The 18,747-nt window shown below is 37.6% G+C and overlaps 1 protein-coding gene across 1 annotated transcript; it reads left to right on the top strand.

Moving 5' to 3' along the window:
- Positions 1-392: 392 nt before the first annotated feature.
- LOC120317765 (vomeronasal type-2 receptor 26-like) lies at positions 393-16,885 on the top strand. Its single transcript, XM_039364605.1, has 6 exons — positions 393-683; positions 1,645-2,499; positions 6,114-6,332; positions 8,842-8,968; positions 11,453-12,322; positions 16,836-16,885. Exons 1-6 carry the CDS (start codon positions 393-395, stop codon positions 16,883-16,885), a joined length of 2,412 nt encoding a protein of 803 aa, XP_039220539.1.
- The last annotated feature ends 1,862 nt before the right edge of the window (positions 16,886-18,747 follow it).

Genomic DNA, 18,747 nt, shown 5'->3' with positions numbered 1-18,747 from the left:
ACTTCCCAATCCCAGGTTTTATATTCGTTATATAAGTTGTTTTTTATATACAATATATGAATCATTCTCATGACGGAGAAGAACACTTTGTGTCTGGCTGCATGTACAAAATCCAGAAGTTGTGGGTGTTCCAACACTGGAGGTTTTTAAGAAAAAAATTGGACAGACATTTGCCTGAAATTGTGTAGCGTTTTCTGCCTGGGGTGGGAGGGTGTGTGTGGATTAGAAGACCTCCAACGTGCTTTTCAATTCTGTTATTCTGTTATTCCCTCTTTCAAACAGTGATGAAAAACTATGACTGTTGCTTGCAATGAATCTGAGTCAGTATTGCAGCATTTTCCTTTTAATGTTAGTCTATGATGGGACAATTTGCTTCTCACTTTATTGGCAGCATGGTGACCAAGTTCTACCAACACATCCTGGCCTTGGCATTTGCCATAAATGAAATAAATGAGGATTCCAAGATCTTACCCAATATCACGCTTGGATTCCATATCTGTGATAGCTACAATGATGCAATGATGACCTATCGGACCACTCTGGACCTTCTTTTCAAGATGCGCAGTCTTTTACCTAATTATGAATGTGATTCTGGGAAAAAGCTTATTGCTGTTATTGGCGGACTTGGTTCCGTTGTCTCATTCCATATGGCAAACCTTTTAAGTCTTTATAAGATCCCACAGGTAAGATCTGCTCACAGAATAATGGAGAAGTTTATAAATTATAATCGTTTTTCTTCTTACTTTGATTTTGCAGGTCAGAAATGCATTATAGATAAACAGCAATGTTTCCCCAAAGTGGAAAAGGGATAGGAGATTAAGAATAAAATTGTGTCAGGATAGAGCTGCCAAGGCACTTTGAAGATCTTCTAGTCCAGCCCCCTGCTCAAGCAAGAGACCCTATAAAACAGTGTTTCCCAAACTTGAGAACTTTGAGACCGTTGGACTTCAACTCCCAGAATTCCCCAGACATGTATCTCTGGCTGAGAAATTCTGGGAGTTGAAGTCCAACGGTCTCAAAGTTCTCAAGTTTGGGAAACATTGCTATAAAATTTGAGACAAGTGGCTGTCCAGTCTCTCCTTAAAAACCTCCAGTGATGAAGCACCCACTACTTCTGAAGGCAAGCTGTTCCACTGGTTAATTGTTCTCACTATTAGGAAGTTTGTCCTTCATTCCTGGTTGCTTCTCTCCTTGATTAGTTTCCATGCATTGTTTCTTGTCTTGCCTTCTGGTGCTTTGGAGAATACGTTAACCTCTTCTTCTTTGTGGTAGCCCCTCAAATACTGGAACACTGCTATCAAGTCATCCCTAGTCCTTCTTTTCTCTAGATTAGCCATACCCATATGAACATTTCTTCATATGTTTTAGTTTCCAGGCCTTTACTCACCTTAATTGTTCTTCTCTGCACTTTTTCCAATTAACTACATTTAGTATACCTTTTTGCAAGATACTTGTTCCAGAAAATCATATTTCTTTTAACATGCAGAAACATTCAAACAAAAAGAAAATAGATGTTTACCTTGTGGGTTTATGCAGACAAAGATACTTTTTTTTTTTACTCTGACACGTACAAAAATTTTCTTGCATGCAGATTTATTTATACATTCCTTCCAGCCAGTTTCTAAAAAAACTACTTTTTTTTAGCTTACTTATGGCTCCTTTGCTCAAGATGAGAGCCATATTACACCATCCCAAGCTCTATACCGTATGGTTCCAAATGAAGCCAGTCAGTATAGGGGAATTATCCAGTTACTTCACCATTTCGGGTGGACATGGATTGGGTTCTTCATCACTGATGATGACAGTGGAGAACATTTCATACAGATGTTAGAACCCCTGCTTTCCCAGAATGGAATCTGTTCAGCATTCACAACAAAAATCCCAAAAGCAGAGTTGGATGATATCTTCAGTGTTAACAGGAAAGTCTGGAATATTTATCTACCGATGACTAATGTCAATGTTAATACAATTGTTGTTTATGGAGAAAACTTGTCCATGATATTGCTGAGCAATTTTATGCTTCAAGCAACTCATGATAATTCAGATATATTCTTTCAAAGGGTATGGGTTATGACTGCCCAGATTGATTTTGGGATGACAAGAATTCAGATGGGCTCAGATTTGCAAGTGTTTCAAGGAGCCATTTCTTTTACTGTTCACTCCCATCAACTGCCCAAGTTCCAGAAATTTCTTCTGGCCCTAGACCCATGTCAAGCTGAAGGAAATAATTTTCTGGATGTCTTCCTGGAGCAAGCTTTTAACTGTTTATTTCAATGTCCAAAGAAGATGGAAGTCACAGAAGTACGTTCTTGGGAAGAGAGCTTGAAAAAACTTCCTGGAACTCTGTTCGAAATGCACATGACTGGTCCTAGCTATAGCATCTACAATGCGGTCTATGCTATAGCACATGCTTTACATTCCATGGAGTTATTTAGATCCAAACTCACATCAAAGAGTGGTATGAAAAGGACCAAACTTCAAAGTCTTCAGCCTTGGCAGGTAATGGCTGTGGGTTTCTCTTTCCCTCATAAAAAGATTAGTAGAGACTCATATATCATCCATATTATCTCTTTAATGAGCGATTAAAGTCGTATGTCTAGTCTAGTGAAAAGAAGGACTAGGAGAAACACGATAGTAATATTCCACTATTTGAGGGGCCACCACAAAGAAGAGGAGGTCAACCTCTCCAAAGCACTAGAAGGCAGGACAGGAAGCAATGGTTGGAAACTAATCAAGGAGAGAAGCAACCTGAAAACTAAGGAGAAATTACCTGACATTGAGAACAATTAATCAGTGGAATATTACTTTTGGAAGTTGTGGGTGCTCCATCACTGAAAGCTTTTAAGAAGAGACTGGACAGACACTTGTCTAGAATGATATAGGGTCTTCTGCTTAAGCAGGGGGTTGGACTAGAAGACCTCCAAGGTTTGTTCCAATTCTGTAATTCTGTTGTTCTCTATGATGCACTGAAGAACAATTATAATACAGGATACAGGAGGATCTAGACAGACTTGAACACTGGGTGCAATGAAATTCAATGGTGAAAAAAGTAAGGTTCTACATTTAGGCAAGAAAAACCAAATGTACAGGTATAGTATAGGGAGTATATCGCTCAATAGTAGTAACTATGAGAGGGATCTCGGAGTCCTAGTGGACAATAATTTAAATATGAGCCAGCAGTGTGCTGCAGATGCCAAAAAAGCCAACACAGTGCTAGGCTGCATTAACAGAGGGATAGAATCAAGATCACGTGAAGTATTAATACCACTTTACAATGCCTTGGTAAGGCCACACTTGGAATACTGCATCCAGTTTTGGTCACCACGATGTAAAAAAGATGTTGAGACTCTAGAAAGAGTACAGAGAAGAGCAACAAAGATGATTAGGGACTGGAGGCTAAAAAGATATAGGATCGTTGATGGAATTGGGTATGTCTAGTTTAACAAACAGAAGGACGAGGGGGGACTGAATAGCATGTTCCAATACTCAGGAGCGGGCCTTACAAAGAAGAGGGAGTCAAGCTATTTTCCAAGGTGCCTGAAGGCAGGACAAGAAGCAACGGATGGAAACTAATCAAGGAGAGAAGCAACCTAGAACTAAGGAGAAACTTCCTGACAGTTAGAACAATTAACGAGTGGAACAACCTGCCTCCAGAAGTGGTGAATGCTCCAACACTGGAAGTTTTTAAGAAGAGACTGGACAGCCATTTGTCCGAAATGGTATAGGGTTTCCTGCCTGAGCAGGGGGTTGGACTAGATCAGTGGTTCTCAACCTGTGGGTCGGGACCCCATTTGGGGTTGAACGACCATTTCACGGGGGTCGCCAAACAACGCAGTCCGCCATTTTTTCCCCTTTTCCTTAGCTGTGCTACTCCCTTTTAGTCTATTGGCTTTTGAAAGCCAATAGAATAGACTCTCTTCAATAGAGTCTAATTCTATTGGCTTTCAAAAGCCAATAGGAATTGTCCAGGCTGTCTCTGCCCTGCTGAGCCCGCCCAAAGTCCCATTCTGCAAACGGTGTTGCACCAGTTGAGTAGTCCTCGACTTACGACTGGTTGAGTAGTCCTCGACTTACGACCGGTTGGGGGTCGCGGTATTAAAAAGGTTGAGAACCACTGGATTAGATGGCCTCCAAGGTCCCTTCCAACTTTATTAATAGTAATAGTAATAATAATAATAATAATAATAATAATAATAATAATAATAATCTTTTTCCTTCATATGGGAAACATGACTTATGTCAGGTGGCGGGAAATGCTTTATTTAAAAAAAAACATTTGGATATTGTAAAAGATCTATAGTTTAGAGTTCTGAAAAGTTGATACTGCTACTCTTTCTCTGTTACTGTTGTTCCACATTGGAAAACTTCAAAATGAGCCTCCACCATCCCTTCACACTCTCTCATTCTGTATTCTGAAGTGTCCGTGTGTGCAAATATCTTTAGAGTGATGTAATGTCAACCAGTATTAACCATCTTACTGTCTATGGAGATTCTCAGTCATCCAGGTCATAGTTATCCCAAAGATGCTTTTTCATAAGGCAACTGGACTTTCTTGATTTTGTTTGAAGACGTTACACTTCTCATCCAAGAAGCTTCTTCTGACTGGATAGTGGGGAATGGAAGGATTTACACTCCTTACAAACAGCTGGTCCTTTGCATTCTTTTAGCGTCGATCTATGTCAAAACTGAGCAGCCCTCTCTCAACAGAGGGGGAGGGATAAGACATCATCTGTCTCCAGTCTACAACACAGTCCTTTCAACAGTTCTACACACATTTGCACTACTCAGGTGACTCTGAAGACACAGATAAGCCTCTAGGTAGCACTAAGGACTCCCTAAAAGAAGGCAAATGAACAGCTGTCTGCAGGAGTATAAATCCTTCCCTTCCCACTATCCAGTCAGAATTGAAGCTTCTTGGATGAGAAGCAAAACATCTTCAAAGAAAAACAAAAAAGTCCAGTTGCCTCATGAAAAAGCATCTTTGGGATAACCATCTTATTATTAATTAATACATACCTGTATTTCCACTGATAGAGAACAAATATAGAGAACTACTTGTTGGGAACCCTGTAGCTGCACTTTTTGGTTCTTGTTTACTTGAGTGTGGAAATATGCTATGGTCTAGTGCATACAAGCCTGAAATAGTACAAAGTCTAAGATAAGCTCTCTGAAGTTGTAAGTTGGAGAAAATTCAGAGAAGAGGAACTGAGATGTTCAAAGGCCCGGAGACTAAAACATATGAAGAATGGCAGCAGGATTTGGGTTTGGCTAGTCTAAAGAAAAGAAAAAATGGGGGTGATATGATAGCAGTATTACAGTATTTGAGAGGCTGCCACAAAGAAGAAGGGGTCAAATGGTTCTCTAAAGCACCAGAAACCAGGACAAGAAACAATGTCTGGAAATTGATCAAAGAGAGAAGCAATCTGAAATTAACGAGAAACTTCCTAACAGTGAGGACAATTAATCAGTGGAGTAGCTTGCCTTCAGAAATCATGGGTGCTCCATCTCTGGAGGTTTTAAAGAAGAGATTGGACAGTGACTTGTCTGAGATGGTATAGGTTTTCCTGCTTTAGTGGGGGTCTGGACTAGAAGACCTCCAAGATCCCTTCCAGTTTCTATTCTATTCTATTCTATTCTATTCTATTCTATTCTATTCTATTCTATTCTATTCTGTTCTGTTCTGTTCTGTTCTGTTCTGTTCTGCTCTGCTCTGCTCTGCTCTGCTCTACTCTACTCTACTCTACTCTATTCTATTCTATTCTATTCTATTTTACAAACTACAGTCCCTTTGTACTTGTGATTTATGTCCTCTCATCATTTTCTGCATCTTTAATCATTCTCTTCGTCCTCAACCAATAAAGTTAGCCCAGCTAACAAGTATCATTATCAACTGATTTTTGTCTATCTATCTCTATCTTTTTAAAAATTATCTGTCTGTCTCTCTGTCTGTCTAACATGGTTATTGGTCTGTTATGTCTCTTGAGAAGTTGCACATGGTAGACTGAATATTCATGCATTGCACAAAAAGAAGGAGATGTGTTCAGAAAAATTCCAATCAATTTTCAGTGTGTTGTTTTCCTTTCTCTCTGTCTCCCTCTGTATGTTGGATGTAGCTTCATCTAGTTCTTCAATCTATTGTGTTCAACAATTCTGCTGGGGAAACAGTGTTCTTCAATGGAAGGAAGGAAATGGGTGGTGGATTTGATATCACAAACTTAATCACATTCCCAAATAACTCCTTCGTTAGAGTGCAAATTGGAACAGTGGATCCTGAAGGGAAAAATCTCAATATTGATGACTCATCAATTATGTGGCCCCAGCGTTATAAGCAGGTATGATCTATGATTCTTTTTCAGAATATTTTTTCATCTTCAGACCTGTAACTTAACATTTGCTTTTTCTGAATGGGCTGAGCCCATCATGGATGACAATTTATTTCCATAACAATTAGTTGAGTCTGAAACTTTGTGTGTCTGTGGACAGAAGCCCTTCACCCTGTTCCCGATGGTTATCGTTGGTTCTTTATAGGACGTTCAATTAATAACATCTACCCATCTTTTCCACTGTCTTTCCATTCTTCTGAATGGGCTGAGCCCATCATGGTTGACAATTTATTTCCATAAAAAATAGGTAGGTATCATTAAGTTGAGTCTGAAACCTTGTGACAATCTGTGGACAGAAGCCCTTCACCTTGGATTGTTCCTGATGGTTATCTTCAGTTCTTTAGAGGACATTCAACTAATACCATCTTTTCCATTGTCTTTCTGTTCTTCTACTTCGCTCAGCCATGTAAGTGTACTATAGGCAATCCTTGGCTAGAACCATGACTGAACCCAGCCTAGAACCACAACTGAATCCAAACTTTCTATTGCTAAGTAAGGCAGTAGTTAAGTGAGTTTTGCTTCATTTCTTGTCTCAGTTGTTAAGTGAATCACTGCAGTTGTTAACTTAGTAACATGGTTGCTAAGTGGATCTAGCTTCCCCATTGATTTCACTTTTAGAAAGTCACAAAAAGTGATCACATGATCCTAGGACCTGCAACCATCATAAATATACGCCAGTGCCAAGCATCTGAATTTTGATCCTTTGACCATGGGGATATAGTAATGAGGTCGTAAGTGTGAAAAACAGTCATAAGTCACTTGACATAAACCATTGTAACTTCAAACTAACTAAATCAATGCTTGTAAGCTAAGGACTTTTAATAAGGAAAATGTCAATAAATGGATAGAGAATTACTGAGATTCTACAACTGATGCTTAATATAACATGAAAAAGATAAATCATACCTACATAAAGTATATTAGAATAGAGTAGAACATAATATAGATCCATCAAATATATCTATGATATAAAAAGGTAGACATTTTTGAGCTTAATGCCAACATTTCCACTATTTTATTATTTATAAATGGTAATAAGGAAAAAAAGAAAACCAGAATAGAAAGCACTTTTAAAAATAATATAGATAAGTATTTAATTTCTGATTTTCCTTCTTATCCTCTAGAATTGTTTTACAGCAGTGGTTCTCAACCTGTGGGTCGGGACCCCATTTGGGGTCGAACGACCATTTCATGGGGGTCGCCAAACAATGCAGTCTGCCATTTTCCCCCTCTTTTCCTTAATTGTGCTACTCCCTTTTATTCTATTGGCTTTTGAAAGCCAATAGAATAGACTCTCTTGAATAGAGTCTAATTCTATGGGCTTTCAAAAGCCAATAGGAATTGTCCAGGCTGTCTCTGCCCTGCTGAACCTGCCAAAAGTCCCATTCTGCAAACGGTGCTGCACCAGTTGAGTAGTCCTCGACTTACGACTGGTTGAGTAGTCCTCGACTTACGACCGGTTGGGGGTCGCGGCATTAAAAAGGTTGAGAACCACTGTTTTACAGTATTTATCGGAATAAGTAAATAGTTCAACCTATTCTCCAAAGAACTGGCAGCTAGAACAAGAAGCAATGGATGGAAACTAATCAAGGAGAGAACCAACTTAGAACTAAGGAAAAATTTCCTGGCAGCTAGAACAATTAATCAGTGGAACAATTTGCCTCCAGAAGTTGTGGGTGCTCCAACACTGGAGGGTTTTGAGATATTGGATAACCATTTGTGTGGAATGGTATAGGGTCTTCTGCTTGAAGAGTTGGTTGGAGTAGATGATCTTCAAGGTCCCTTCTAACTCTGTTATTCTGTTATATTTTAGAAACCATACCCTACATGTTTCTACTTGATGATCCTATCTGTTCAAACATATCTGATTCTATGGACCAGATCCCTCCATAGTTTCTTATCTTTTATACCTTTTTTTCAGCTGTTTTATGGTCTGGCGGTGTCTGCTTTGGTAGTATCTAAATACCATGGTTTTTAGAGGCCTTGTTTCCTTTTACTGTTGCCCATTCCCACCATACTAGCCTTTTCTAGTAAGATTGATTGGGTGACATGGCCAAAATACGCAAGCAGAATTTTGTGCTTTCATTTTCCAGTGAATGAAATTTTGATTGAGTTAGAAGAAATAATTGTTATCAGCATCATCAAGGAATATCACTACTCATTTCTTCATTCTAAAAGTTTTGGGTTGAGTCAATTGATTGATTGATTGATTGATTATTTATTTGCTTGAGCTCCAGATCTTTATTATCTAGATTATAAAAATAATAGCAACCCACAATGTTCCTTTATATCAACTGCTGAAGGGGGAAATGCTGTGTGAGACTGTGAATATGGCCTCATATATTTACTATCCTCATGACTACCCAGACGTCATTTCATTTGTAAATAGTAGCTGTGAAAACCTAAATTCCTTGGCTTGCTTCTCCTAAACCCATTGCTACTTCTTTCTTTCTGGTAGGTACAACCAGTTTCCGTATGTTCTGAATCTTGCCCTCCAGGGTATCAGAAGAAAAAAAGAGAAAAGGATAAATTTTGCTGTTATGATTGCACACCATGCCCAGAAAGGAAGATCTCAAAGTTGAAGGGTAGGCAATGCATTATATTCAACAGCACCACCTTCTTTATTTGAGATAAAGAAGTAGCAACTGTCCCCTTGTTCTTGCATTCATGAGATCCTCTGAACTTTTCCATCCAACATCAAATCAAAAGAAAGAAAGAAAAAGAAAACCCAACGAAAAAAAATGCTCATCCTCCCATGCTTCATGCCTGTCTCCGTGATAAACTGATACATTCATTAATTCACACAGTGATAGAATCTTAAATTTATAAAACTGTGGAACTGGATGGGACCATAATGTTGATATAATGCTACCCTCTGGAGTATGCAATACAATCAATGAAAGCAACTTCTCCAGCAATGGAGAACCCCATAACATTATAGACAGATCCTTCCATTGTTGAATAGATATGTTTCTCCTTATATTTATATAAAATCTAGAAAGCTGTAACTTATAACCAGGGTTTTTGGTCCTAGTTCCAACTTTTGACTACCATATATTCTGGCGTATAAGGCGACTGGGCGTATAAGACGACCCCCAACTTTTGAGAACATTTTCAGGGTTTAGAAAGTCATACGCCAGAAAATACAGTATAATATTGAATTTCTGTTTATAGATGAGCACAATAGGAGCTCCATTCCTTTGCTGCTAGAAAGCTTTGTCCTGTTGGTGCTTATTTCTGTAAAAAAATAGGGCTGGCCACTAGGGGGCAGATTGGTTTTAAATTCAGAGAACAGCTACCTGTATATTCCTGCGTATAAGACGACCCCTGACTTTTGAGAAGATTTTCAGGGTTTAGAAAGTCGTCTTATACGCCAGAAAATACGGGATTTTTTTATGCCTCCCTTTTATTTATCTGAGCACAGAAAGCATGTTTTCCCTTAAGTATTTTCCCTTCCCTCAGGTTAAATTTCTCATATGTCATGTCCTCAAGTCCCTGTATCAGCCTGAGGGCTTTCAACATCTTTTGGGAAATTTGGGGACCAGAATAATGCATAATACATTGGGTGTGGTCTCACCAGTGCCAAGAAAAGGGGAATAAACTGATAAAGAATAAAGAATAGTATTTAGAATGCTTACAAGAAAAAAAAATTATCAAAGAGCAAAGTATTCTTCAAGCTGGATGAAAGGACATGAAATGTTGAGATGGAATTCAGTGACAACAAATGTCAGTATTGAAAAATATTGAGGCATATGCCCGGATGGAGATTTCTATTAAAGAACCTTCATTTCTTCAAGGCCCAGTTCAGCTGTACAGCAATAGAAAAATTAAGAATTTACTATGAAGGGAAAAGGTTGAAAGTTTTCAAATACAACAAATGATAAATTACTATATTAGATTTCATAACAAGAACAAGAGAACAGGCAATATTAGCAGTAGGAAATCTTCTTTGGTGCTGGCTTTTCAAGAATATCGTGTATTCTTCAGAATGTTGTATATTGATCCTTAAACAGGATGTTTTCATTTCTTTTTTTAATCTGTTTATATTTCATTCAAGAAAAAATTAAAACTCCAAAGAACCCAAAAGAGACAAAAAGGGGAAAAAACCCCACAAAACAACAAGACATTAAAAAAGAAAAAAGGTATACATATATTATCCCCCCTAACTGAATACTGATTAATACATTACTTCAATATATAAATATATAAAACATACAAGGAACGGTTGCTGGAATTGGGTATATTTAGTTTAATGAAGAGAAGGACGAGGGGGGACATGATAGCAGTATTCCAATATCTCAGGGGCTGCCACAGAGACGAGGGAATCAAGCTATTCTCCAAAGCGCCTGAAGGCAGGACAAGAAGCAAGGGATGGAGACTCATCAAGGAGAGAAGCAACCTAGAACTAAGGAGAAACTTCCTGACAGTCAGAACAATTAACCAGTGGAACAACCTGCCTCCAGAAGCGGTGAATGCGCCAACACTGGAAGTTTTTAAGAGGAAACTGGACAGCCATTTGTCCGAAATGGTGTAGGGTTTCCTGCCTGAGCAGGGGGTTGGACTCGATGACTCCAAGGTCCCTTCCAACCTCCTGCTCCTCCTCCTCCTCCTCCTCATTATTATTATTATTATTATTATTATTATTATTATTATTATTATTATTATTTCTCACACCTTGTGAAACAGCCCCCCCATTTTTACATTAGTAAATCTATCTGCAAGTTATTGACCTGTCTTCTATATATTACATTAGGGATAACATATTTAACAGAAAAAATAATAACAATAAAACAACACAAGATTAAAATTTCAAAACTTTCTATCAACAAACTGTTATTGTAATCCACTCATAGAAAGTTTATCTATCCTCAATCATCCTGAAAAATTATAAATAATTTGTCCTGTATAAAATACCCATGTTTCTTTCTTAATGCCATATCTTATCACTTGTTGTCTAATTAACTATAATAGATTCAGTCTCCACAGTAAGCCTATCTTCCCATCAATGTCCAAATAGAAGTGGTTTCCAATTAGATGTAATAAATCCATTCTTTTCTTTTCCTTTTCAGATACGATTGATTGTATTGAATGCCCAGAAGATCAGTATGCTACCAAGAACAGGGATGGATGCATCCCCAAAACAATAAGCTTTCTTTCTTATGAGGAACCTTTAGGAATCAGTTTAATGTCAGTGGCAGTTTCCTTTTCTTTGATAACAGTGTTGGTGTTGGGAACATTCATTAAGCACAGAGATACCCCTATTGTCAAAGCCAACAACCGGGATCTCACCTACATTCTTCTTATCTCCCTTCTTCTTTGCTTCTTGTCTTCTTTGCTCTTTATTGGACAGCCAAGGGAAGCAACTTGCTTTCTCCGACAATCTGTTTTTGGCATCATATTCTCTGTGGCTATTTCTTCTGTACTGGCCAAAACTATCACTGTGGTGGTAGCATTTATGGCCACCAAACCAGGATCCAAGATGAGGACATATATGGGAAAAAGATTGTCAAGCTCTATTGTCATTTCCTGCTCTCTGGTTCAAGTAGTTACTTGTATTGTCTGGGTGACAACCTCACCTCCATTCCCAAATTTAGATATGTACTCAGTCCCTGGAGAAATTGTAGTAGAATGTAATGAAGGAACCACCATTCTGTTTTATCTTGTCTTGGGTTACATGGGATTCCTATCCTTTATCAGCTTTACAGTGGCTTTCCTAGCCAGGAAGTTGCCAGATACTTTCAATGAAGCCAAGTTCATCACTTTTAGTATGTTGGTGTTTTGTAGCGTTTGGTTGTCTTTTGTTCCAACCTATTTGAGCACCAAAGGAAAGTATATGGTAGCTGTGGAGATCTTCTCCATCTTAACTTCCAGTGCTGGGTTATTGGGTTGTATCTTTTCGCCCAAATGCTACATCATTCTTCTAAAGTCTGAACTAAACAGCAAGGGACAATTGATAAGAAGAAAAAGATGAGGAGTCTCTTATTATCATATAACAATGGCCTACATTTGTATACTAAAGTGGGATTATTTCTGAATTTATATGAAATTATATAGGGCAGAATGCCTACTCAACTAATTATTATTTGCACCAATCAACTTAAAGATATTCAGTTATTCATACCAATATTGTGGCAAATTTATTTGAATTTGGAATGAAAAATAAAATTTGGAATAAACTGTTGATTTATTTATCATTCATGTAGTGTCTAAATGCCATTGGAGCATTCATTGGGAACAATTGCTCTCTACTGTTGCCATATCACTCATATTTTCCAGAAACTAAACTTAAAGGACACTCTTTTTGCTTGTTTTAAGGCAGCTATGAAGATTGAGTAGCCCGTTCAATCTTTAAACTAAACAAATCCACATTGCATTGACCTGTAGCAATACATTTTGGGCAAAATATGTCCACAACTGCTTCTCAAATACTTGCTGCTGACTCATCAAAGCAGCTGCATCTTTTTTCAAGATCAGGCAGCTGCTTTAAAGAGTTGCAGATAGCTGCCATTTTGAACTGAACCTGAAGTCCAACTTAGATTTATTAATAATTAATGTAATTGGAGGACCATTTTTTGAAACATAGGAGGAGAGTGAGATGTGAGCAAATCTCTTTCTGTGTATTTCTCTCTGTGTGTTTTTGTCCCTCTCTCTTGTGCTTGTATGTATGTGTTCTGTTGGGAAAAGACAATACAATCAATTCACTTTGGAGAGGAGGTGGGGTGGAGACCACGTTTGCCGGTAAAACTGTTGCTGTGACTTGATGGTGGCAGATGCAATTATCATGCCTATAATCCCTGAAACCACTGTTATTTAGTTTTCTTTATTTTAAAGTTCACTAAATAAACAATATCTGAACAGGTTAACCCAGTGACAAGAAATCTTCTGTGAGGCTGAAGGCTGGAAAGAGAAGACCAACTGTGTGCGATGCGGTGTGAGGGCAGAGTCTTGTCTACACTGCCTGGCTGCCATGTCCTTGGCTGTGCTGCTCCGTGTGGGCCACACTCAGGAGTGACTTTCCTCCAAGGGGGCTGCTGGTGAGGAGGGGGTCAAGGGAGGAGGCAAGACTGGGGCAACAGCATGTGTGCCCAAAGAAAGGGCTCCAAGTGCCGCCTCTGGCATGCATGCCATAGGTTTGCCACCACTACTATATACTATTCTATATATTCTATATGATGCAGTCTTTGTCTTTTCATTTACAATTTTCTTTTCACTGTGTTGTTCCAAAGGTTTTTTTTTTCCAAAAGGCACTGTCCTGGACTTTCTTGTGTTTTTTATTTCCCTTTTGAAAATGTTTCATTTCCCATCCAAGAAGGTACTTCAGTGCTAACTGACTGGTGAGGAATGGAAGAATTTATATTCTTTGCAGTCATCTGTTCTGAAGACTGCAGATGATTGCACAAAAAATATAAACTCTTTCATTCCCCACCAGTCAGTTAGAACTGAAGAAGCTTCTTGGATGAGAAGTGAAATGTTTGCAGAGGAAAAAGGACAAGAAAGTCCAGTTGCCTTTAGGGAAAAAAAAGCACCTTTGGAAACAACCATGATCTGGATGATTGAGGCTCTCCATAGACATTCTCAATCCATAGTACCTACACAGATATATTTTTGACCCTTCTTAAAACTTTATTGGCCACATCAATACAATTGAACCAATATCTGTGGGGTTTCTTGAGTCTCACACACTGAAATATGAACCAAATTTGAGGCTGCTTAGCTAGCCACAGTATGGCTCAATGAGTGATGTGGTGCCATATGCTACTACAGACCTGGAAGGGTCATTGTTGATTACAGAATTTTAGTAACTTTTTGAAAAGATTAATCAGACATTTGATCAACCTTAAGAGAAATGTGATTTCTGATGGCCTTGTGAATTTGTAATTGAACTGGCAATGAAGCAATGTCAAAAATCGCCTCCCCCAACCTGTAATTCCAACATTTCCTGGTGATGTCCTATGTAACCAACCAGGTCCAATCCTAAGTATAACAACAGATATTTGGGGATGCCAAGACATAAGGTCCACTGTTATATTTTTCCATCTGATGCAGATGCAGAAGTTGCAAGATTCACATCACTATGTCATGATATGTCCCCTCTTAACATTTAGTGTAATGAATTGTAACTGAAGGGCCTCTTTATATATACATATATTTATATGTATGTGTATGTATACATATATGTGTACATGTGTATCCATGTCTCTGTGTTTCTATATATGTGTCTCTGTATCCACATCCAATGGAACACTCACAGTTTTTTCCCAGATATTTTCATTCTTGGTGGTCCTTCCTTGTATAAGAAAGAGCTCTACATCCTTTTCTATTATCTCTGCTAAATTTCACCTTTGGTTTTCTTGTAAAAAGCCACACTTCTAATATCAAACCAAATCAAATCACTTTTGATTAAAGTAATTTGTCACCATATACTTTGAATAAAGGATGAGATATCAGGAGGAATACATTTTGTTTCACTACATTTTCCTTATTATTGATTAACCGGATAATAAGTTACAGTACAAATAGTTGGATGGATAGAGAGTCAGCACAAAACTTTTTAAAAATAACATTATATGTACCAGTTTTAAAACATCCAGAAACACTAAATTTCAAACAACCCTAACCAATCCAAAACTGAAACTTTGTGATAACCGTGTAAAATACATGTTTCTCTCAAAATGGATAGATACTCAAATACATTCAAAATAAGAAAGGGCTAGGTTAAGAGAATGGTTGAAAACCTAGCAGCCTGAACACTTATTTTGCAATGGGTACTCATAGGAAATGTCAGAAATCATAATAATCTTCCATAAACCCTCTTTTGACAGAAATATCTACTTCTATATGTACCTCTAGACAGCAATCAGATGTTCTATTCTTGTTTGGCAACCATTTAATATAGTGAGAAATATTACATGATATACTAATAATTCCTCTTCATGAGTTGCTTTCTGTGGTTTAGCTCAGGCCAGAAAACAATGATGTAGCACTTTGGCAAGAATATGCATCCCAGTAATGCAGCGCTGGAGGACAAGATGGAGAAGACCTCCACAGCTACCATGGCTTTGCCTTTTGTGCTCAGATAGGCTGGAAAGAAGGAGACCCACACACTGCAAAAGGCCAACATGCTGAAGGTGATGAACTTGGCTTCGTTAAAACTGTCAGGTAATTTACGGGCAAGAAAAGCCACAATAAAGCTGGCAATGGCCAAGATACCCATGTAGCCCAAGACACAGAAGAAAAAGAAAGCTGATCCCTCATTGCACTGTAAAATCATTTCTTGAAGCTCTGAATGCATATCCAACTCAGGGAATGGGGGAGATATCAACAACCAAAGGATACAAATACACACTTGGAAAAGAGAACAGGAAAGGACAGTGCAAAAAGCTAATCTTTTCCCCACCCATCTCATCATCTGAGATCCCGGTTTAGTGGCCATGAAAGCAACAACTACAGTGATGGTTTTGGCCAGAACACTAGAAATGGCCATTGAAAAAGTGATGCCAAACATTGATTGTCTGAGAAGGCAGGTCACTTTGCCAGGCTGGCTGAGAAAGAACAAAGAGGAGAGAAAACAGAGCAGAAGAGAGACAAGTAGGATGTAGGTGAGAAACCGGTTGTTGACTTTGACAATAGGAGTCTCTCTGTACTTAATAAAAATTCCAAGTGCCCAAGTGGTCAAGAAGAAGAAACAAAAAGCCACTGAGGCTAAACAATGTCCCAAGGTTTCTTCAAAAGTTAGAAAGACTACCGATTTCAGGATACATCCTTTCTTTTCTTTATTTGGATAATGATCTTGTGAACATTCAAAACAGTCATCCATATCTGAAAGAAAAGTCAAGACATTTTTCATTTATCTATTCTATAGCAATAGCAACAGCAATAGCACTTAGACTTACAGTATACTTCTTCATAGAACTTTACAGCACTCTCTAAGTGGTTTACAAAGTCAGTATATTGCCCCTAATAATCTGAGTTCTCATTTTACTGACTTCGAAGTGATGGAAGGCTGAGGGAACTTGAGCCAGTCAGGATCGAACTCCTGGCAGTGAGCAGAATTAGCCTGCAATAATGCATTCTAACCACTGCATCACCACAGCTCCTAGTCATAATCTGTTTGATTGCCAACTGTTGTTCCATTTTGAATTCTTTCCACGTGTTACCAGTTGGATCATGTTTCTATGAAAATACATTTTACCTCAATGTGATCATTTAGAATTGGCATAAATGAAAGGAAGTGTAATTGTTCTTTGAAATGCAATTTTTCCCACATTTTCAAATGTATTACAATATAGGCAATGTGAATTTTCCCATTTTCCCAAAACATGGGAAAAAATAACTGTGATAATGGATATATAACAAGTAAGAGAATGAGAAATATGGACTCTGAGGTGCAAACAATATAATACATTTAAACCTGTTTAGCTCCTTCCTAAAGAGTGAGTAAACTAAGAAAAGATTGGTATTTTTATTTGAAAAAAAAGGTGGGGTCCAAGAAGAATAAATAGACATTCATTATTTAAACTTCAATCAGAAGTTTAAATTTAATTTGCTTCTCCTTTTTTTCCTATGCTATCTTTAAAAGAGATTAGTGGTCATCAAACCATACTTTTCAGCTCAATAAAACGAAAAAGAAGAAAAAAATAAAGAAATTGAATTAAATTAATGCTCATATACTCCAAATATATGCTCAGATGCTTTGTTCTTTGTTTTGTAAGAAGAAAATAGGTTGTCTTTGTTTTTTCAGCATCCTTTTTCTTTGATTCTGAGTCTATTCTATGTTACTGGCTGATTACCTCTCATTCATGTTTTTACTAGGTCAGACATTGCAAAGCTGGATTTATAATGAGTAGGTTGTCATTCCAAACAATTTGGTTCAGCATATACTCCAGGAAATATTAGGAAAAGGTGCCTGGTATTAATCATCTGAAAATTATTACATTCATATAGCATCCAAAGTTAATCAAAATAATGTGCGACCATCAGTATTCTCAATATTTGCTACTGTTACATGGACACTGAAAGTCACAGAGACAATAACACCAATGCAAAAGAAATTAGAGATGTGGATATTAGCTTCTTCTTCTTCTTCTTCTTCTTCTTCTTCTTCTTCTTCTTCTTCTTCTTCTTCTTCTTCTTCTTCTTCTTCTTCTTCTTCTTCTTCTTCTTTCTCTCTCTCCCTCTCCCTCCCTCCCTCCCTCTCTCTCTCATCTGTTATCTATCATCTATCTATTATTCCACTGGGAATAGACAGACAGATATCCCTAGTGGAATAATAGTTGCAGGATTCCCATAAACAAATTTGAGAATCAACCATAAATATTCCCCATTAAAAATTGGTAAAACTTGTAATTATACAAATACACATCTAGGATGTTACCTTTATTTGAAGCCTATATAAGGAATGTTTTTAATGAAAAATTAATGGTCTAATATAAAAATATGGTGACAATACCAGTTTGATTTGAAATCTTCCCCTCTGAACATGGAACACAATCATAACAACAGAACACTCTCCCTTCAGCACTTTTCTTCCAGTAACCCGGGGAACAAGGATCATTACACAGAGAAACAGGCAAAACCTAGAGATATAGACATAGATATGAAAGAATCTGGATTAGACAATGGAAATGATCAAAATTGGATTATATGAATGACCTTTGACTTTATTAATATTTGGGTGGAGGTGTAGAAATTCCTGAAATCATAGAGACAAGAACAACAAGCAAAAGAAATTGCAACTCTGCATAATAACAACTACTCCTAATATAAATAAGGGTCATCTGGTGAAATAAAATATGATGATCTCTTCTTTCTTTCTTTCTTTCTTTCTTTCTTTCTTTCTTTCTTTCTTTCTTTCTTTCTTTCTTTCTTTCTCCCTCTCCCCCTCTCCCTCTCCTCCTCTCCCTCTCTCCCTCTCCCTCATCTCTCTCTCTCTCTAATCTATCTATCTATCTATCTATCTATCTATCTATCTATCTATCTATCTATCTATCTATCTATCTATCTATCATGACCTGCAGCATTGTTATATAATATGAATTTTCTCTAGACCATTGCAGAAATTTAGGGCTATAGTATGTTTGAAAACGATGATGGGAGACCTATTCTAAAAATAATAAAACTTCGTGAGGACATTTTATGATGGACCTAGTGGCCTATTTTCTTGGTAAGGATCAAATATTTTATCCTTGTTTTTTTCCACCACATTTTTATCTTTAATTTTGAGTCTACTTTACAAACTGTAATAGGCTGTTCATCTCCCATTCATAACTTTGTTAGGTCAGACATTGCTTAGCTGGACTTATGAGTAGGTGGAGACCCAACACATAATCCAGGAATCATCATCACAACACCTGATTTTAATCAT

The sequence above is a fragment of the Crotalus tigris genome, unplaced genomic scaffold (genome assembly GCF_016545835.1).
Source record: "Crotalus tigris isolate CLP2741 ecotype Arizona unplaced genomic scaffold, ASM1654583v1 scf7180000019817.510193, whole genome shotgun sequence".
NCBI classification, from domain to species: Eukaryota; Metazoa; Chordata; class Lepidosauria; order Squamata; family Viperidae; genus Crotalus; species Crotalus tigris.
Note: the sequence above shows the minus strand (reverse complement) of the source record. Positions and strands in the feature narration are given on the sequence as shown.